Source organism: Tyto alba, unplaced genomic scaffold (assembly GCF_018691265.1).
Source record: "Tyto alba isolate M040663 unplaced genomic scaffold, T.alba_DEE_v4.0 Super-Scaffold_45, whole genome shotgun sequence".
Classification (NCBI taxonomy): domain Eukaryota; kingdom Metazoa; phylum Chordata; class Aves; order Strigiformes; family Tytonidae; genus Tyto; species Tyto alba.
The window spans coordinates 34,741,742-34,764,254 of NW_024881321.1; the positions used below are offsets into that span (position 1 = coordinate 34,741,742).

General features: G+C 36.1%; 1 protein-coding gene across 5 annotated transcripts in view; it reads left to right on the forward strand.

Moving 5' to 3' along the window:
• MYO16 (myosin XVI) overlaps positions 1-22,513 on the forward strand; it is a 395,602-nt gene that overhangs the window by 245,560 nt on the left and 127,529 nt on the right. For all 5 annotated transcript variants that reach the window (XM_032997101.2, XM_032997107.2, XM_032997106.2 and 2 more), the window contains 3 exons: positions 17,918-18,029; positions 21,448-21,565; positions 22,359-22,430. In XM_032997101.2, coding sequence (XP_032852992.1) covers positions 17,918-18,029; positions 21,448-21,565; positions 22,359-22,430 — 302 coding nt within the window. The remainder of the gene's footprint in view (positions 1-17,917; positions 18,030-21,447; positions 21,566-22,358; positions 22,431-22,513) is intronic.

The window sequence follows — 22,513 nt, forward strand, 5'->3', positions numbered from 1 at the left end:
CATAAATATAGAGCGATAATATAGTTCTGCAATTTATATTTCAAAAGTCACTCTTAGGCTCATCCTGATACAATTACTGTAGATGAATTTCCAGTTAGGAATGGGTCATTTTAGAAATTGTTATTGGCATACGGAAGACCCAGTCATTGAACCCAGCTCATCACAACTTAATTTGAGATCGGAGAGAGACGATACCTCTCACCGTTGTTTGAACTTACTGCCTTCACTGATTTCCCTGAGCTAGCTCGAATTTTTCACTGCACTGGAGTAACTTTGCAGTTACTGTAGACAGCTCTCTCTGGGAAGGTCAGGCAAGGTCAACCCAAAGTGTCGCACAGTTTTCTTCCCATAGTTCTTCCATTAATCGTAAGTCAAAATGACCTCTACACTGAGGCTAAACCTGATTGTGTTAGGTTAGTGCCATTCACAGTTTCCTTTGATTCCTGATAGAATTGCACACAGACTTTTTTTGTGGTTAAAATGTAACTACTCAAACTGAGTTTTGTCTAAAGCCTACATGTAACCACTCAAAGTCTTCTGAATATGTAAATTGAGTGCTAATGACCAGAAGATGTTAGGATCTTAGTTTTATACAGCTCCTAAAAATGGCAGTTCCATCAGTCTGGCTTCTAAAATTATTTTATGCAATAGCATACAGAACAGAATGCTGCAGGAATATCTTGTACCGAATCACCCATCACCCAGATGATCTTTGGAACTTCTTTATTCTATGTATAGGTCTTGTCTATCTCCAGTTAGTTTATGACACGTTTCTTGGAATCACAGCACAAAGTGTTATTGCTGCAGCTTAGTACTGTACAACATAAATCATATGAAACTTGATGTACTCAGTGGTTAATATCAAAAGTAAACAAAAATGATTTCCAGTATAGTTTTAATAATTTGAAGCCACCTTTGATTGGCAGCCAACAGGTGTAAAATAGTACAAGGGTTTGGGGGATGCTTAAGAATTTTCACACATATATTAGCCCATCTAACTAGGAAAAGCTGTATTTTTATCAGATCTGTGCAAACAACACTCTAGGTCAGACAAGGATACACACTGGAGAGAGAGAGCTGAATGGGAGTAGTTCAGAGCGTTTCAAGGAAGAAACGTGTGAGACTGTGCTTTCTAACACACAATTTTGGGCTCCATGATCATAAAGTTTTTTTCCAAACTAAATGATTCTTTCTTCTATGATTTTGATCTGTGACCTGTCTGTGCTAGTAAGGCCTCTGCTTATCTGATTTGAAGTTTCAACATTTCTTTAATAGTAGTAAAATGGTTGAGAAAAATCATTAGAACCAATCCAGTTTGCACAAAGAACTATGCAAATCAAGGAAGTCTTCTGGAATAAAAGCTTAATAGAAATTTTCTGCTGACTAAAATGATGGAAAAGGGCACTGAAACATTGTAGAAATACCATTTGACAAACAAACTGCATTTGTAACCATAATTACAGAGAAGTGTAATTTATGGCTTATGACAAACGCTGGCACCTTCTAATTTCTGCTTTAACCTTTATGAAGTTTTTACATAACCAAATCATTAAATGGGTAGAAATCAGTTTACCAAGCTGGTGTTGCAGCTTAGTATTAAACTTACGCAGTAATTGCAGTGTTTATTTTGATGCTGGTACACTGACGCCAGTTTCGTGATCTGTTTTGTTCACTCAAGATGAGGGTTACAAAGACTAAGAACAGTGCTAATCACCTGTAAAACAAAATCTGTGGTCTTTCACAGTAAAAATTAATAATGAAAATTATACTCTTAAACAGGAAAATTATTTATTTAGTGGAATAATTTGTTGGAAAACAATTGGAGTCTGTCCTGTGTCATTAAAATATTCCAGTAATGAATAAAACACAGAGAAAGTCTATATGGCTCTTCTTTGATATGTTTGTCTGTTTAAATCATTGTTTGCTTGGCCTTATTTTCATACCACTTTCCTGTCCCAAATCCAGATGGGTTAAAGCTGATACTGGTAGAGATTGTACATATTTATCCTAATATTTCTGAGTACTTCTTGTGTTTGCTTCTGTCTAAGTCATGTCTTCAGTTTCAGGTGCAGCTAGAGAAATCAGAGTCACTATTAGAGATGCATCTGTACTTTCTTGTACCTGCAGTCCTTTCCTCATTTCCATCATGCTGTCAGTGATTGCTTTTCCACTGTATTCTCATCTCCATTATGTATATTTGCCACATTTGCAGACTTAATCCCCTGTTTAAACATGACTCCTTGACCAGGTAACAACTAAGATGAATGGAGCAGCATCTAGTAAAATATGTACTATGATGGACTTACTTCAGTGAGTATGTTATACAGTTAGGTTGGTCCTTAAGTCAAAACTGGAACAAATGGGAACATGTTATCAAATTCTATGGTTCTGTAGTTTGTTCTGGAGCCTGTTTTTAAAATACGCAATTATAATCCCCTCCAATCTCTTCCCATTCCAGCCTCCCATATATCTTCGGGGAAAAAAAAGGCTGCTCTGAGGCATAATTAATTCTGCTATCATCTTTCTTCTGTGTTTATTTTATTTTATTATTTCATTTTACTTAGAAAGCAATATATTTGCATACAAACCTAGTTTGCCTACAGAACTAAATTGCACAAACTGCAAATCCCTATGTATAAACAGTGTGAATTTTAGCAATAAGACTCAACAGGGAGTCTCTTTGTCCTATTCGGATGCACAAACCATGAAAGTACTGAAGTAAATCTGCAAATTCTCTTGATTTAGTAGGCCAGTTCCTTTAATACAGAGTAAAGTCAGTGTAACTTCCACACGTAAGTAACCTGCTTAGATGAAGCCCTTCAGTCGAGTTCTCAGCGTGCAACCTGTGAAGTTTACTTCAGGTTTGCTGAGCGTACATCTAATGGGTATTCTGTACTTTCTGCCTTATGAGAGGCAATGAAAGACACCATGGGAGATTTAATGCCAGAAGTAGTTCATTTGAGAACCTTCATCCCGCATGATTTTACTGGGAAGGTTGAGAAGCTGTGAGAGAAACACACACACACACACGCATCTATCCTCTTCCTATTCTCGGCGGTAATGCACTTGGGACAGAAATGGGTCACGGGGCAGGGGGAGGGAAGGCAGGTCTTCCTGAGCATGGGAGAGCAGCCGTGAATTCTCCATAACTGAACCCCCTGCTCGGTGTCGTGTAGCTTGCTGGCTGTGTGAAAAAGCAGGACCCTCTGCTTATGTCAGGGGTTTGGCCACTAATGATTGCGGATGGTTGACTGCTAAATAGAGGACATACATAAATACATAAATATTTACTCAGTTTAAAGCAGAAAGGAGAATATTCTTGCTTTGTAGAATAAGTGGGTCGAGTTAGGTACTGTACCAAATCGTATTCATGTGTTGTGTGAGACCTTCCTAGCCTGTAAAGCAAATAATTGTTATTAATTAATTAATTATATTAATCCTTCTTAAAAACGTCTCATTGTTGTGTAAATAACATATATTTCCCAGTATTTCAAAAGTCACTAGAGTGACTAGTGACTTGGGGGACCTTAACCCTCCTTTGGCCAAGTTAAAGGGCTTTAAAGAGATCTTATGGTTCAGAATTACTTGTTTAGTATACACACCTGAATACGTATGGCCATACCTGCATATATGGGATGAAGAAGGCTTCTTGTAAATCAGCTGATCTGAAACTGATCCATGGGCTACAAACTGTGGTTATATGAAATCATTTTCAAAGTATATTATCAACCTTTTAACTGGATACTAGTGAAAGTTATAAGCAGGTACCCAAAGCACTTTTTAAAGTTTAGATCTGATACTGTGGCTCTTAACCCAGTAACTTTATTTAATGAATCAGCATTTTAAAAGTAGCAAACGCTGGTGGAGAAGTGCCTCGAGGCTCATAAACTTAATGACATCTACCTGGCAACTAGTGCCAAAGTACGTCTGAACACAGGAATAGAAAATTACTTTTGGTTATAGGAGCAAAGTTCAAACACAATTTCTGAAGCATTTCAGGACATGGATTGGACCAGTTTGCACTTGCATGCAGACTGACTTATTTTCTTCACATGTTCAGCAATGCTCAGTGTTTGCAACTTTTTACTATCATCATCATCATCATCATCATCATTATGTGACTTATTTAATGTATATTCAACTTCAAAATTATGCTTGTAAAATGATAGTTCACAGAATTATGATTGCCTGAGTGATTCTGTCCTATAAAATACTGAATGAGTCAGAGAAACAGCACTACAAGGTATACTGCCTTTATTATTTCTTTTAATGTCACCAGCAGTACCAAAATTTCTATTTTGAGTCACTCCTGTTGTGGATTCGATTTTTTTCTTTAATGGAATTATCCTAGATTTACATTTTTATGTGATTTTAGGAACAGAAATCTTGAGTCTCTGTGTACCTGAGTGTAGCCTAAAGACAGTTGTCATTCTGAGAATAGAGACCAAGCTGTATCTCTTCGTTTTCCATTTGAGTATATCCACTGTCTGTAAAAACTTATGTACTTCATAGTACAGGTACACTTACAGAATTATTTGAAATTTTGTCGTATGAAAATGTCAAGGCAAAACTACTTACTGAGCAACACACAGGCTATTATAAGCTTACTGTGCTGAAACCAGTTTACAAAAGGCATATTTTAGCATGTGATTTTTGTAGTTTAGAAAAATAAAAATAAGAGCTATGTTCTGGCTATCACCAAATCTGTCTGCAGTGTTTAATTTATTAATATTATGCCGATACTTTACCTCATGACATTAACAGAGTTATTCCTATTTTTGAAATGCCAGTTTTAGTGCTTTATTGCACTAGTCATGAGCAGAAATCTGTGCACTTAAATAGTTACCAGTAATTCCAGCTCAGTGCTACTGCATAACATGGTTCAAAGGATGTAAAATTTGTTCGGGTTGGAATAGGTTTAAAAGCTGGAGACAAAGAAAAACAAAGCAGTAAAATATGACCCTTTTCCCTCAGAGAAAAAAGGCAGAAGCTATTTTTTATCATGTTCTGTAAATGTCGTTTACTTCATTGATGTCAACTGTTTTGCTTTGTCTTTATCTCATTCCTGTTTACATATCAAACAGTGCTAAGTGCAAGGCAGCTTTTCCTCACTAAGCAAAATACATTGTCCTCTCATATTCTCATGAGAGTTCTAAAGACATAAAAATGTTGTAATTTCTTCTTCTGTGACTTTGTAAATATAGTACAGATTAGTGGAATTTAATTTTGAAGGGTAATGTCTTGGGTTTATACACTCAATACCCTTCATCCCAGCAGGTTTGGAAACATTTTTTAAAACATATGTTAAGCTATGAGGTCATTCATTCTCAGTCTGGTAAAACAGTTCTTAGGTTCAATCTTTAGTTACACCTGGATTAAGTCTTGGGATTTTGCAAGTAGTCACAGGAATAGCTAACCTTTCAGAAAAATTTGGTGTATTTCAGAGAAAGACTTCATGAATATTTAATGTGAGGACACTAAACTGACCTAGTTGTAAGAAAACTGGTTTATAAATTACTTTATTTTGTCTGGAACTAGAATGTGACTGAGATGATACTGTAATTTCCACTTTAGCTTAAAGTAAAAATAACTGATCTGGTAATGTTGAATTTTCAGTGCCGACCATTGTGCTTAACCAGTGTTACTATCCTGAGCTGGATGGGAAGGAGGGACAGGGACTGCAAAGGCAAAAGCCACATGCTTTTCACATGATTGTGCAGGTACATGGTTCACTGGGCAGCACTAATAAGGGGAAGGAAGGGATTTAGCTTGTTAATCCATGCTTCTTAATACAGTGTCGCATTAAATGACACCCACAACGTGTATTGACTGTGTTAGAGCTGGAACCTGATTATGAAATACTGCTTCATCCTCCTGTGACGTTGGCTCTTGAGAATTTTCTATCAACAAAGCATCAATTAATGAAGATTTCGTGATAAGAAATGTCCAATTAAAGCTGGCTTTGGTTTAGACTTTATATAAAGACAGGTAGAGGCGAAAGATGACTGTGCGGTTCATTATGGAGAGCAGCAGAAACACCTCAGCTGGTGCTGTGCAAAAAGTACCATAGCTATGTTGGGGCAGTGGTTCATGTGAGGTAATTAGCCTCATTAATTGTGCTTTCTGTACTACACCTAAGTCATATAGGTATAATTCAGGAATCTTTGCGTAACACTGCATTGCACTGTGTAGAAGTAAATGTATGATAAAGTGATGTGCCTAGAAATTTTGTAGGCAATGGTTAGGGCAGCTTGAAGTCTAGGTCTCCAGTCCTACTTACTTCCTGCTGTCTCACTTAAAAACCCTGTCTGCCTTTCTTTCATAATGAATCAAAGCTGAACATAGGGTGTCAAACCATAGCTTCCAGTTGTGCTTCATATTAATATTTATTACGATACTAATTCAACTGAAATCAGTGGAATGAAGCATAGGTTTGAAGTTAGTTACACATAAATGTTTTGCTGAATTAGGACAATATACAGTAGTGGAATAAATCATTATTCTACTGGCAAGAAAAAAAAAAAAATCTTCTGTCTTGTTCCAGTGGCCTGAAATCACTAAATACAATGTTATGAAGTGCATGGTCTGTGTTTGTTTTTAGAACAGTTGATGCAACATTTTATAGAAACTAGCACTGAGAGGATATTTGTGTGCTTTTTTAAATGACACAGTTTAATTAAGGTCAAGCTGTAACAAAAGCCTTTACAACGCTAAAAGTATATGAATGCTTTCGACAGGCATATCTGAATCCGTTCAGACTAAGTGATGTGCTCTCCTGTAAGATATAAACACAATATTTCCCACCAGTTACCTATAAAGCTGACTGATCAATCAGCTCATTAAATGGAAGTGATGAGTGAATTCTATTTCCTGCCTGTCACCACAATTACAAAGAATTTGGTTACTTCTGTGTGAGGGGAGAGGTGTGCAGAAAATCACATCTAGGATGAAGATGATGTTTTGAAACAGCCTGATTTCATTTCTCTGTTGTAAATTTCTTTAACTGGACAGCACATAATGGTTGTGGAGAATTACTGCATGACAGGTTTCCACATGAATACAGCATGATATTAAAAAAAAAAAAAAAGTGTGGATTATTTGTTCTTTAAGTGAGAACAAAAATATTCTCGCTTGCATAAATAAATATGAACTGTCAGGATCTCAGTTTTAATACCTCTTGAATTAATGAATGAATAGAGTTTTAATTGTACATCTCTTTTATAAAAGTAATAAGGGGTTTGTAGACAAAATCCTTAATTTCTGATTCATAACATGATCTGCAGTGGCTTGTATTGCATAATTATGTATTGATACAGAGACCCATACTTAGTTATTTATGTTAAATATTTACTCTTTTCTTTTTCTTTCTTTCTTTCTCTGTTTCTCTCTTTCTTTCTTTCTTTCTTTCTTTCTTTCTTTCTTTCTTTCTTTCTTTCTTTTCTTTCTTTCTTTCTTTCTTTCTTTCTTTCTTTCTTTCTTCTTTCTTTCTTTCTTTCTTTCTTTCTTTCTTTCTTTCTTCTTTCTTTCTTTCTTTCTTTCTTTCTTTCTTTCTTTCTTTCTTTCTTTCTTTCTTTCTTCTTTCTTTCTTTCTTTCTTTCTTTCTTTCTTTCTTTCTTTCTTTCTTTCTTTCTTTCTTTCTTTCTTTCTTTCTTTCTTTCTTTCTTTCTTTTCTTTCTTTCTTTCTTTCTTCTTCTTTCTTTCTTTCTTTCTTTCTCTTTCTTTCTTTCTTTCTTCTTTCTTTCTTTCTTTCTTTCTTTCTTTCTTTCTTTCTTTCTTTCTTTCTTTCTTTCTTTCTTTCTTTCTTTCTTTCTTTCTTTCTTTCTTTCTTTCTTTCTTTCTTTCTTTCTTTCTTCTTTCTTTCTTTCTTCTTTCTTTCTTTCTTTCTTTCTTTCTTTCTTTCTTTCTTTCTTTCTTTCTTTCTTTCTTTCTTTCTTTCTTTCTTTCTTTCTTTCTTCTTTCTTTCCTTTCTTTCTTTCTTTCTTTCTTTCTTTCTTTCTTTCTTTCTTTCTTTCTTTCTTTCTTTCTTTCTTTCTTTCTTTCTTTCTTTCTTTCTTTCTTTCTTTCTTTCTTTCTTTCTTTCTTTCTTTCTTTCTTTCTTTCTTTCTTTCTTTCTTTCTTTCTTTCTTTCTTTCTTTCTTTCTTTCTTTCTTTCTTTCTTTCTTTCTTTCTTTCTTTCTTTCTTTCTTTCTTTCTTTCTTTCTTTCTTTCTTTCCTTTCTTTCTTTCTTTCTTTCTTTTCTTTCTTTCTTTCTTCCTTTCTTCCTTTCTTCCTTTCTTCCTTTCTTCCTTTCTTTCCTTTCTTTCTTTCCTTCCTTTCTTTCCTCTCTTTCCTCTCTTTCTCTCACTCTTTATCTCTTTCTCTCTCTTTCTCTCTTTCTTTCTTCTCTTTCTCTCACTCTTTATCTCTTTCTCTCTTTCTCTATTTCTCTCTCTTTCTCTCTTTCTTTCTTCTCTCTTTCTTCCTCTCTTCTGTTCTTTCGTTTCTTTCTTTTTCTCCTTTCTTTCACCAACTTAGAAATATAAACAGAGAAAAATAATATTTTCCTTTGCCCTTGGTTTGAAAGGGGCCTCCAGAGATCTAGTCCAACTCTTTGTATCAAGACCGAATCTACTGTGCAAACAGACAGGTTCTTTGAAAATCTATTCCAACAGCTACACAAAAGAAAGAGAAAACTTAAGTGATTCATAAGCTAATGCCAGGACTGTTTTAGCTGCGTTCGCATTCATGTTCCCCGTTCTTACCAGGAAGATGATTCTATCGTTCCTGAATCTTTAAACTTGTGATTTTCTGCCTCGGGATAATATCTGGAATAGGCAAAGTTTCTGTAGTGACTTTCAGTCCCATCTTTTTTGCCACTTCATGCAGCATAAAAACTAAGATCTAAATAAAGTAAGATTGAATTAATTTAGTGTACTCCTTTACCTGGAAGCCCAGGAGAATAAAAATCTTATCCTCCCTGAGTGTTTTTGTGCAAGAAATGATTTATTTTCAGTTATCCTGCTAGACTTATGAATGTTTTCATGCAGAATGTACAAACCATTTATTGTCTAGATACAAAGTCAAATTAAGTTGAATTAGCTGGGAGATACTTTTGTTGGTCATAGCAGGTATCCTGACAATTATTTTGATACAGCTCGCATGGGATGTCTTCCTAAATTTCAGGAGTTTGGCCCTGTGCCCCAGCTTTTTCTAAAACAACTGATGGAAATCTTCTGACTTACCAGTAGTACTATATCACCAGATATGTTGAAGATTTAAAAAAAATAAATTCTAAAAGAGGTTTTCTTTAGTTTCTAGTTCATAGAAAGTATGTGGAAATTTTCTGATGGTAAATTGTTCATTTCAGTTTTTCTTAAAAGTTTAGGATAATTTCTTTAAAAATTAAGTTGTCTGAAATTTTATAAAGTAAAGACTATTTAGAAGTTGGTGTCTAAATATTTATTTCCAAAGTGTGAAGACATTTTCCTCCTCAGAAAATAATAATTCTGTGCTATTTTAACTACTAGATAAACTAGTGAAAAGGGTTGCTGACCTAAGCAGAGGAGTTGCAGTGCACAAATATTCTCTTCCTATTCTGACTCATCCTTTGGTAGAGGTTTCATATTTAAGCTTGTTCTGATTTTAGAACACTGTCATTCCTTCAGATTTTAAACAACGTAAATTTCTAAATAAAGCTTATTTGTCCTCAGATATCTTATGGCTCTAAGATCCATATTATTTTTTTTTGTTTTAGGGACTGTTCAAAGGTCAAGGTAATGTCCCCAACAATTTGAGACCTACCTTTTCTTGGTCTCCCACTCTTCTGGGGCTAAGGTTACGGGTTTTATATGAAGTTCAAACAAAACCCGACTGAGAAATAAGTTTAATGTGTTTCATGGGATCATAGGATAATTCATTTTGGCAGGTTGTTCAGGAGGTCCCTAGTGCACTGCCTACTCCAAGCAGGGCCAGCTGTGAGATCAGATCAGGTTGTTCAGAGCTTTGTCCAGTCAAGTCTTTAAAACCTCCAAGGATGTTTGTGTCTCTGGAACTTTCCCTTCCCTGGGCTGAGCAAACCTTGATCACTCAAGAAGCTTCCCACATCGTGTCTCCAGCCCTGACCATTGAGGTGGCCCTCCATTGATCTCACCCCACTTTAGCAACATTTTCTGTGTATTGTATGTGTGTGTGTGTGTGTGTGTGCGTGTGTGAGTGCATGTGCAAAGCTGGCTGCAATATGTAGATGTGGTCTAACAGTGAGTGCTGGGCAGGGGGAAACAACCCCCAGTCTCCTGGCAACGCTCCTGGTGATGCAGCCCTGGATGCTACTGGCCATTTCTGCTGCCCCGGCTCATTGCTGGCTCCTGCCCAGCTCACTCACTGCCTTTGGGACCCCCAGGACCTTTTCTCCAGACCTGCTCCCCAGCTCATCAGCCTGTACCATTGCAAGGATTCTTTTCTTCCCAGCTTCAGGACTTTGCACTTGTCTTTGCTGAATTTCATGAAGTTCTTGGCCCATTCCTTCAGCCTGTAAAAGGCATCCTTACCCTCCAACATATCCCCCCAATTTGATGTCCTCTTCAAACTTGATAGGAATGTGATGTCAAAACCCAGAAGGAGTGTTGAAAATTATCTTCATACCATAGGTCTAGTATGGTACCTTCACATTTGGCATCTCCTTGAAATTGGCTCATCTCTCTAAGATCTATTTCAGGATCTACCATGCTCCTCTTCTATGTCCCTCAGGTCAGCTATATAAAGTAGTGGTATTTCCATGTCCATGATTTTGGCCTCAAAACGCTGTAGGACTTTTTTTCTCTTTGCAATATCTTTCTCACTCTTCTGTAGGCTACATTTAATGAACTCTTTTGCTCCAAGTCATTTTTCTGATACATTTTTCTATTGTTTTCCTCTGGATTTTCTCTAACTGATCCTGATGTCCCTGAAATGGGATGCCCAAAATCACACAGAAAACTCCAGTCAAAACTTTACCATGCTCAGTATTTCATGGGTCTTATATTGGCATATAAGGGTATTACATATGATGATTGATTTTTTTTCAAAATTAAGGCATACTTGACTTGCATTTAGTTTATGATAAATGCTTTTCTGATGATCCACTGCCTAATCAGCTTTACCCATCTTGAATCTGTACATTCAGTTATCCCTTTGTCTTATTTTATAATTGTTCCTAGTTGAACTGTATCTTTACAGTACTCATTTGTGTTTGGCTTAATTCCTTGACAAAATGTGCTTTCATCTGGTCCCTGACACTTTCTCTGACCAATAAACTAACATAAATAACCTTATTCAGCCCCTTGCTTCTGTGTTTTTCTTTTTGTATTAAAGATATTTGCTCTGTTTCTAGTCTGAGCACAGCCCAGAAGCTTTAGCATACTGAGACCTCAAATGGGTAGATTGTTCTGAGTATAAGCAACTAGAAAATGAAGCTTTTTGCCTATAACCAGAGCTTTTTTACTGAAGATGTTAACTGTGATCGGTGAAATCATTATTACCACAAGCAACATTTATTGCACTGAGTTATCAGCTGTAATAAAGTTTCAAGACTAACAATTAATTTTGTATTATGTTTCCCTTATATCAAGCCTGCTATAGCCCAGAAACCTTTACAACAAAACGCAGATGTGTCAGCACTTATCCTCTATCAGGAAAGGAGTCAAGTAGCAAGCAGCTAGATACTAACTTTAAAAAAAAAAAAAATCCGTTTTCTTTCATCATAGGACTTTATCCTAAATTTTTATAGGGACTTAGAACCACTTAATGATATAATCCTGCCAAGAATTCTCTTAATTATTCATGACAGAATGTATTTACTTCAGGAAAGTCCTCTGAAAAGAAGTGTCCATCTGGCATAACCACACTTCCTCTTCTCTAATTGGAACCCAACTTTAACTGTCCTGAAAAAAAGGAATTTCTGATGAAGTGGACACAACCTACTAATCTCTTTCAGACAGCTTCACTGTCAGATATGAGTTGAACCACTGTAATGAACCAGATAGTTCTGTATGATAAACAGTAATAATGTATATAGGTATGTGGCATAAAGTGGCTGTTCTTATAGAATATTTGAACATTTCAAGTGTCAGATTTTACAAATGCGAAGTGGTTAGGTGTTGGAATAGTGTTTTGGTAATGCCGTATTTACTCTCTTAGTGAAATACCAAAATCTGTAACAACCCTTAGGAAGGCTTGCTACTACAGGGTCCCTGTGGCAAGCCTTGGGATGTCTGTGGTCAGCGCTGTGTACCAAGGTCTTCTTTTCTCAATAACTACAAACAATACAGCTTGAAGTACTTTGTGATTGTAGTTGTTCAAAGAGTTGATTAGTTCAAAATATCATTTATTTGTCAACCTTTGTTTGCTAGAGATCGGAAAAGTTCCCTATGTGACATACATATGTCAACAGTTCAGATGTCCCTTGAAATGCTGATAACCCCAGTCTGTAGACTTTGATGACTATAGCTGAGAAGTTTATACATATATTGAATTCTGATCAGAATGTGAGTCAGCTTTTCAAGGTTGGGGAGTAAATTCAGGGTCAAAAGGTGATTGTTTTCTGGCTTTGTTTTGACTATATATCAAAACATCAAGAGAACTTATTTTTGAAAGCTGTGGTGTTCTTGAGCTTCCCACAAAACGGAGGTGAATCTTCCTGATAGGACTGTGCTAAGCTTTTCTTGTTGGCATGAGCTAACTGGGAAGTTGCAGCACGCACTTACCTGGGACGTGAAACATGAAGGTTCAATATTCCCTTGTGCTCTAGATGCTTTGAACTCACTTTGAAATGGACTGCCTGACACACCAAGTGGGGAAGCTCCAGATCTTTTCTGTGGGTCGTGCTGACTATGAGATGGTAACCAGAAAAGGGGTACCCTCTTCTCAATTAAATCCCGTAATTATCAAATTTGAACTTGTTTATTTTTCTCTCTTCACAGATTTTATAAAAACATAACTGTTCTAACAGAAAATACAGAATAAAAGGACTCTTTTTTTCACATTTGTAATAATTTCGTGAGTCCTACTTTTTTATTTCCTTTGCTTTTCTTGTAAGGAAATGAAATGACATGTTTTGTTTATGTTGAATGAGCAGATTACTTCATTTGATACTAAATGCTATTGGGTTACAGTTCAAAAGAAAATAAATGAACTTCAATTCAATTCAAATGAAATATTGTTTTGTTGAGTTTTTGGCAGAGCAGCCAACTGATAGTCAAAACTTTTCTTTTTAGTCTCAGCTCCTTGTTATTTTCTCAATTATCTAAGCAGACATTATTACTTTGAAGAAAGTTTTTAACCAGTAGGGTTATGTAAGAAATTTTGAAATATGCCTATGCCACAAAAACTCAGTATTGTTCAGGTAAGCTGACATTTGTTCCTATGTATTTCTTCTTCATATTTGAGATGTATGTACCAAATTACAAACTTTACTGCAGGTATAAGTTGAATAATGCAAATTATGATGAATATAAAAATACTAATGGGAATGATAAAGTAAACAGGTAAAGAAATTTTTTATTTATATGGGTAGGTAATAGAGAAAGAATTTAATGTAAGTACTTTTTTATATTCTTGGACACACCGGTCACACCCCTACCTGAAAATTTGATCTATGATGTCATTAGAATGATGGTTGGAAAATTGTGTATTATGATAAGCAACACATTGAAAATGTACCACTGTTGATTTTTTTCTTCTAAATAGTAATTTGTTTTCCTTTGATAGACTAGAATAGATGAGATTGCTATAGTGCTGCAAATTAGAACTGTTAGGAAAAAAAAAAAAAACCAGAAAGAAAAAACTATGTAAATAGTCTCTTTTACATTTCTCAAGACATTGTTTGTCTAATGCAGCATTGTGTTTTACTGAAAGTGACTATACTCCACTAACATTATTGATTAGTTTATCTTCTTTAAAAAAAAAAACAAACAAAAAAAAAAAAACAAAACATCTTGTGGCTCAGTAAGTTTCTTCTTTTTTGAAATTCACTGATCACATGTCCTTGAAACTTTTTTGTATGCTGATAAGTTGTCTGTCAAGAGTACTAGTCCAGTGTAAATGTTGACATGGTAGCATTTAAACAAATGGTTCGACAGTCAGCAGAAGGGAGTTGATTATTAGAACTGCATACACTCTTTGTTTCATCACTTCTACCAGAGGTATAATTTTTCTGAGCAGCTACCTTCAACTAAAAGGGTCATCTTCAACCAAAAACTGAGAATCTTTCTCTAAAGCTACAGCAAGCTAATGTGAATGTGCATTTGCAGAATTAATTTACACACAGTGATACGCAAGGCTAATAAAACTATGATAAGTAAGTCCACAGTTGGTGTGCAGACTGCGTGCATCAGATATTGTGGAAGATCATCCCTGGCTTGTATAGCAGTAGTACCTCTTTTACTAAGATTTTCAGCAACAAAATATCCAGGAGTCACCAGGTGTGGTTTGCGTTTGAACATGGACTACTTTGTTGGGAACTTATAGGGGCATTACACACACTGTAGTAACACCATAGGTTTCAATAAATGTGATGGCTATAACACCACAGTTTGCAATAACAAAAATCTAAGTAAAAATAATAACTAAAAGCTCCACAGCAGGTTCACAATGGAAATTTTAAGCAGTTTAATTCTTCTTCATCACTAGCAATACAGTACTGTCTAGGCCACTTGAATGTCAAATGACAAAAGTGCACTATAAATATGAAGCAAGCTACACATTACTGAAAAAAAAGTTTACATCTTATGGAATAATGATATATCTGCAATGAAAGAATGTTTCATTATTATTAGGACTTTTGTGGTATGACACATCTATTTCCCCTTATTTTGTAGGAGAGACAACAATTTCAAATTTGTTCGGGACTTTGGTTCTTAAGCATAAATAGGTGATAGTATTAATATTAATACAAAGGGTGTCTCATGCCCTTTTCATCCTCAGGGACTTTAGGTTGGAAAGGAGATTCCAGGGAACTGTTTTACAAGGAAAAAAAAATCATTTATATTTCTGTCTAAATGTCACTATATTTCTGAGGTAAAATAGACTTAATGATTAGAGGAATGTGATTCCTTGTACAGCTAGTATATATTATACCCCTATTCTGCTACGCTGTATATTCTCTGCATTTTGGGGGAGTTGTATGATGTCCACCAGCACTTCCAAGTACTCTATACAATTAATCCAGCCTTAATATGCATATGCTTTATATTGTAAACATATAACAGTTGATTGTGCGTATCTTCAAAGCAATTTTCATATTTCATTAGTCCTTAAACAGTTTGGAAAATGAGTGGGCCTCGTGATGTGGTATAAAAGAATTTAATTGCTTTTAGACTGGGGAAACTGATTCTAAATTGAAGCGCACCTTAGAAAATGTCCAACTGCAGCCCTTTCCAAGGGCACCAGCACATCTGCTGATTAAATCTTCAGGAGATTTATACTGGGAAAGTCAGATTCTCTTCCAACAGGCATGTCTCAGCAGATGCTGCTGTTTATGGACGGGTGGTTGGAGCCACAGGCACCTGGTTTGGCCGGGACCCAGTTTGCCCCCTGCTGTATCAGCAAGAAGTGCCTGTGCTGAAGGCAAGAACTGACGTGTGTTGGTTCATATCATAGCTCAGCTCTTTCCTCCAAGGAAAGCATTCTGGGTCACTTTGCTATGCTACGGCCTGAATTGATATGTGTTAGTAGTGTTCACACACCTTTTTGCTATAATGATACCCACTAGCACTTTAACTATAACAAAAAAAGCTGGGTTTTAACCAGCTTAAATGGGGTTGCTTAAAATAGAGGAGTATGCAGTATTCTCTTCACAGAACAGGAAAGCATATTCCCTGCTCAGTATACAGAGAGACAAAGAGTTATTTAGGGAGAACACCAGTGAGGAGGCTTTTTTTTGCAGAAATGGCCATAAGCTTCCAACTCCTCCAACCATTCAACAATAGGATGTTTTCACAGCAGAGTATCTGCTGCTGTAAATCTCCTAATTATGGATCAAAAATGCCACTGACACATGGTGCATAACACTGAACTAGTATAAGCTCACACAGCAGTTCAGAACAGTGGAAAATTTTCTGCTGGATTAACCTTTACACCAGTAGGTTCTATGCCAGATTCAGTATCAGATGTATTCTAGCCTCCTTTTGAAACCTACAATAATGTAAAAAAAACCCAGGAAAAGAACATAAAGCTGGCATCTACTTTGTATCATCTGCTCTAGCTGATTTGTCAGCTGTGCTATCATTTGCATCTACCTGATCTGGACAAAATTAATGTTTTTAGTAACCTCAAGGAAATGGTGCAGAGCTCTTTCAGTGATGTTCACAGACCCATGTTCTCAAAGGTTGCATTAATTCACTGGCTTTAGCCACTGATGTGAGGCTTGTTTGTACTTGAGATATCTGCTGACTGAATTCTCCTGTGGGTGCAAAAAGTGCTTATGCACCCAGGCACATGTTTTTTTCACCATCATTCTTCCTCTGCCCACCTGCTGGGGTAACTTATGCCATTATCATTCCAGGGGAAATCCACACTGGTAAATCTGGTATCAGTCCACTAAAAACGTGCTCTGCATTTCATTGCGTATGCCTCATAAACCTCATTATCAGTGAGAAAAGTGCAAATACTAAATCATTCTTCCACATGTTTCTAAAAGCTACACATATTCACATAAAAGGCCACCCTTACAAGAGCTACCACCCCTCCTAGAGCGTTACCAGACTTTCTGTGGTAATAGCAGTTTTATTTTGAAACCGTGTCTCCTCTGTAGTGCAATTAGAATAGGATTGTGAACAAGAATTGTCAGAAATGTAACCAGTATTGCTTCCCATCTTTATGTGATAGGTCATGGACTGAACATTGTTAGAGAGCAGAACAATTATGGGGAATTTTTGTTGTTATAATGTGGTGGAGGGATGAGGGGTGGAGTGTTTGTAAATTGTCCACCTTTGTTGGTGTGATTATGTTATTTTGATTTAGGTGTGGGGAATTCTTTTGTTGATGTACGTGCTGTTTGTGAAGATTGTAGACTATGTGATGAATGTGTATTTTAGTGATAATGATAATTTAATGACAATGATAAAACACTTTTTACATTCTCAGCATGATGCAATTAAAAATTAGATTCCATAAGATATTCGGACACCTCATTCTTAGTGACTTCAGATGTATGACGATACCTGAATACTTTTAAAAATCTGGCCCATAGACATTTCAGAATACTTTGTTGTAAGGTTTAGATTGATGCTCTTCAATAGTCTGTTGTACTATAGTTTTTGATTATTCTGTTTTGTGTTACTACTCTATGTTATTTCTGTTTTTTTCTTTCCTGAGTTAGCTACTGCACTAGGTGTCTCTCTTTCTCTCTTATAATTATTTTTGGGAAGGTCTGTAAAATTTCCTTTTACTTCATAGTGTGCAAAGCAGTACAGCTTAAGGGCTGTAACTTACTACTCTCTGTACTTAGTTACTACTTTATTCTAAGAGATTTTGAGCATACCTGTCACCCATTCAGCTGCTAAGGGAGCAAATGATCATCATGGGATCAGGCAGATAAGAGCTGATCTATTCCCTAGCCAGTAGGAGGGGAATTTGAAGCAGTCAGAGTTATCAGAGGATCTCCTCAAATGTTCCTTCTGAAGAGGAATCTCTGATAGTGCAGGAATGACAAAACTGCCAGTGATATAAATGAAATCTGAAGTTTCAGTTTACGTGTAGGGCTAAAATTGGCAGGGGGGAGCCTTAAGCAAAAGCTTAAAGAAAAAAAGAAGGAGCATTCTGTCACTGGTACTGTTCCCTCCAAAGGCTGAGAAAAATCTGTAATAAACCCCTGGTTAGAAGGGCAAAGCTGGCTTTTAACCTCAAAAGTTTGATTGTGCACCAGCCTTGTAAATATTATATATGTTGTTTTTCCTCTGTGCAGGTATCTAAGCCAGACTGTATTGGAAGAGCCAATGTTAACAGCCAACCCTCAAAACAGGGAGAAATTAGCCATACTAAAACAAGCTCTAGGTGCTATGGGATTCAATAGCCTGGTAAGTTACACAAGCTTATGTTATTTATGGCTAAAATCACCATGTTACTTAGAAGCAGGCCGTAAGGAACTCTCACTGATAACCTTTTGTGGGTAAAGGAAGTGCCTTTTTGTCTTTCCTTTTTCCTGTTAGTTAATACCTTGAAACAGTATACAGTACTAGTTCACACCAGGGAAATTACTGTAATCACTTTTAATTAGACACAGCACCAACCATGTAAATCTTTTTCATTCTTAAAGATTCACAAAACAGCTTCAAGGTATAATACTCTGAACAATTAAATTACATTGATAAAAAGAAACAATCAAATCCCATATGACAGAAGCTTCATAAAACCCACAGGATTTTTTTCCTCTTCCTGATTATCTCCCTGTCCCTTTTCATTTTGTGAAACAGACATTCCAATTGCCTTTGCTAGCAGCAACTGAAAAGAAGTAAATACATATTTAGTCAAACAAAATTAGAACTGGGTAACTTGAAAGAGCTGACTTAACCCCCAAAAAAGCAACATGAAGATAAATCTGATGTTTGTCTTTAATCCTATAAAGATGATGAAGAAGGTAATTTGAAAAATTAATCAAGAAGAGCTTCTGGAGGACAGAAGTGTGATGAGAATCAGCAGAAAAGGGGGGTTGAGTATAAGAACTCATGTAAACTCTGTAATTCCCTTCAGGATGCTAGAATATTTAACAAACTCCCCATATTTCTAACGTATGTATATGCTACCTAGCACACTGTAGCTGGCACACTTTGCAAAACAAGTGCATAAGCAACAGTAGTTCTAGAAGGAGGTAAAAACTTATTTACCCCTATATAATACTTAATGTCATAAGAAAAAAGCAGAGGAAAAGTTCATGTAACAGTACACTAAATTAATATAAGATATGACATTTCGGCAACAGTTCTAATGAAAAGGGATCAAGCGCTATCAGCAAAAAAAAGAAAAAAAAAGAAAAGTGAGTCTGCTGAAGCTGTTATTTAGGTGTGAGGTAGACTTACGTGGTGATGTCACATCATGTAGTTGTTTGGCATTCCCCAGTTAAGGTAGGAACAAATGTTCTTTGGTAACCCGTGCCACCTTTTAATATAAAGCAGAGTAGGATTTTTTCCCATGAATATTCACATGACGATGTACAAAATTGAACATATATTCCTATATTTGTCAGAATTACTCCTTACTCATAGTGGCTCAAGCTCTGCACCTGTAGACTTTAGCAGCAAAAGTTCCACACACTTCTGCATTTAGCCCAGTGTTCACAGATGAGTGGATCTCTCTAGCTCTTCCATGAACATTTCCATTCTGTTGAGGAACGGGTTCAGCCCATAAATAAATAACTGAATGCATAATGAATCATGCTTTAGAAGCCTGCAGAAACTGTCTGAGAACACTTTACATACAGTATTCTTTTGGATCTAGCACTCCAACTTCACTTTGCTCAGAGTTCTTGAGAGGAAGTAAGTTGCCTCTCAGAAAAGCATAAACCATCTTCAAGGCTCCTCTATAGCCAGGAAACATTAGAATAATCATTTAGGAAGCCAGACATCTCTGGAGCTCCAGAGTACTGCAGGCTGATCTCTGCTGGAGGTTAGAGGGAAATATATAGATAAAACACATCTCCTAAAATTTCTGTCCATTACTTCTGAGGTACCTGGAAAGGTCTGTATGTATTATTCCTTGACACATTTGATGATAGAGTAGATTATCTTTTTGAAGAACTCCATCAAAATTCCTTAGCAGTCTTTAATGGTATCTTGCAAAGAATGTTAAAGTGTATTAAAACATTGTTTTAGATTTGAGGGAACATGCATCTTAGAGCACAATGAGAAGGTGTTTGAGAATCTGTAATGTGAACTAAAGGCAAGGCCTTACCAAAATCACCAGAATAAACAGCCTATCCCAGCCTGCTGCAATTCAGTGTTGTACAGTCATCCCCAAACCAGTTCTGAACAAGCTAACAAACAAGCAAGGCGCATGCTGTACGAGTGTATCATTCCATCTGAACTAACGGGCCTTCCCAGGAAGGTATAGCACCCTAGTCTGAATGCCATTCTGGTGTAAGGGTTATCTTATTCAGACTTCATCTATATATATTGCTTTCTTTAATATTCAGCTTTGGTACTGAGTAATAGAAAAATATACTGTTGCCCTGTTTGCATCTATCTCATACAGTAAGTGATTGAAGTTCTTGTCTGAAAATGTAGTTTATAGAATCAAACTTGCTTAAACAGCATTGGAGGTGCTGTAGTCTGTATTCCAGAAAGACTGTAAGTTTTTTTTAATGTCCTCTGATGACGGGCATATATATTAGAGAAAGGAACAAGAAGAAGAAAAGCTTTTCTTTTGACCTGTTGCTTTTGAAAACTGATGAAACATCATTCAAGCTTGGTTTCAGTGTGTTCTGAATTCATTACAGTCACCTGAGAATAAAGGGGATGTATTGGCTAAGTATTTCATTTGTAGTATATTTTTTTATTCTTATTCTGCAAATTTCAGTAAGTGAGACTTCTCACTGTCACTTCTACTGTTTCATTAGAATCAGGTTCCAACTATTATTTTTCAAAAATATTTCAGGAATTATCAGTTAACTTTACTGTGTGTAATGCTATAGTGGATATCAGGTTTCCTGTTTTATAATTTTAAAGGAGCACCATTGTTATATAACTGACCTTAAAAAAAAAACTTCCAAAAATACACAATGTTTTCCATGTCATAGCATTTTTGGTTCATATTTCGTGGATCATTTTTTTCCTTGAATTTGAAAACATTAAAAATAACAAACAAGAAAATTAGTTCTCTTCTTGCTGTGGTAAAAATGAGGCCAGGAAAAATCTAGCCCTAAAGATAACTGCTTCACAGCCTTAGAGGCATCAGAACATAGCATGCAATCACGGAGGGAAAGTGTGTGGCTAAGGGATGTTGCTTTTTTTTCTTTTAGACCTTAACTACAGCTTTTGCCACCAGGAACCCGTTATAATTTAGAGCTAGATGCTTTGTTTGTAAATGCAATTGGCTGAGTTAAAAACAAACCTTGCTACTCCCAGATACAGAAAATGTCTTGATGGAAATTCTCTATGGAGAAGATACATTTATTTTTTACAGAAATAATGCATCCATTAAGGATATGTCAGTATTTTTTATCATATTCTGAAAAACTTTTCTAACTCAGTAGTTAATGTGATTCACGTTAAAACAAAAGGAAAAAAAAAAAAAAAAAAAAGGTAATCTTGTTGTTTGATGCCCAAGCTAGGTTCCAGTTTGATATCTAATCCTGTTAATAGTTCACACATGAATACTTTTTAACTTAGCAAATTCCAGTGATACAAACAAATAGAATTTGTATGTTTATAAGCATTGCCTTTCACTGGTGTACCCAACAGATCTCTTCTTTATCTTTAATTCTGCATAAAATATGTGCAGGAGGTGGAGAACCTGTTTGTAATTCTCTCGGCAATTCTGCATCTTGGAGACATTCGCTTTACGGCTCTGACAGACGCTGAGACAGCATTCGTGTCAGACCTGCAGCTACTGGAACAAGGTCAGTAGGACGTGACCTTGGAGCATTGCCTGCTTGGTCCCACGGCAGGACAATTGCTCTGATCCACCAACAGATGGAAACACAATTCCAGGGAGACAGAAAAAGTGACTTCTGAAAATTCATAAGTTATTACTGTGGGAACTCATAAGTTACAATGTGGGAAGACAGCATCCAATTGATTTGGATGTTTTATAAACTACATTTTTTTATGGGATGAAATAAAATGCTGGTATTGCAAATTATCTAATTCAATATCGTATTTAATGCTATCATTTGCCGAAAGAAATTGTACAGTGCACTTTGTGCAGTTGACTTTTAAAATGCTCTTGTGCTGCTTGTCAACAGCTGAACAATTTGCATTGAATTGAATTCCTTACATTCAAAATCTATGTCTGAAAAGGGTCTCTTGTTTCCATGCTTTGAAGTTTGCCCTCTTGGTCACTAACAAATCTCCTCAAAGTAGCTTATGGATACAGAATGTCAATAAGTAGCATACCTTAACTCTAATATGAGAGAAAGTCTGCCAAGCCCTGGGGAAAGTCCTGAGTAATCTTTAAAAGGGAAAGAAATCTGTAATGTAATATACAGATATGTTCAAACTTCACAAAGTGCTGATTATAGTAATCCGATTTTATGTGTTCATTAATTTTGATTATTCCTATGACAGCACTCTTTAATCTGTGGGTTCTTTCACTGTTCAAAAATAACATCTATATAAGAAAATCTGTTATAAAAAATAAAATATGCAGTAGAGCACAAATCAGGCTTTCTTCAAAGTCTCTTTTCATTTCAGTGGCGGGGATGTTGCAGGTTTCACCAGATGAGCTTGCTTCAGCCTTAACAACTGATGTTCAGTATTTTAAAGGTAATCTTTCCAAGCTTACATTCTCATAGGTCAGACCTGGTGGCCTTTTGATCCTTCTGATTTGAGAATTTTAAAAGCAGATA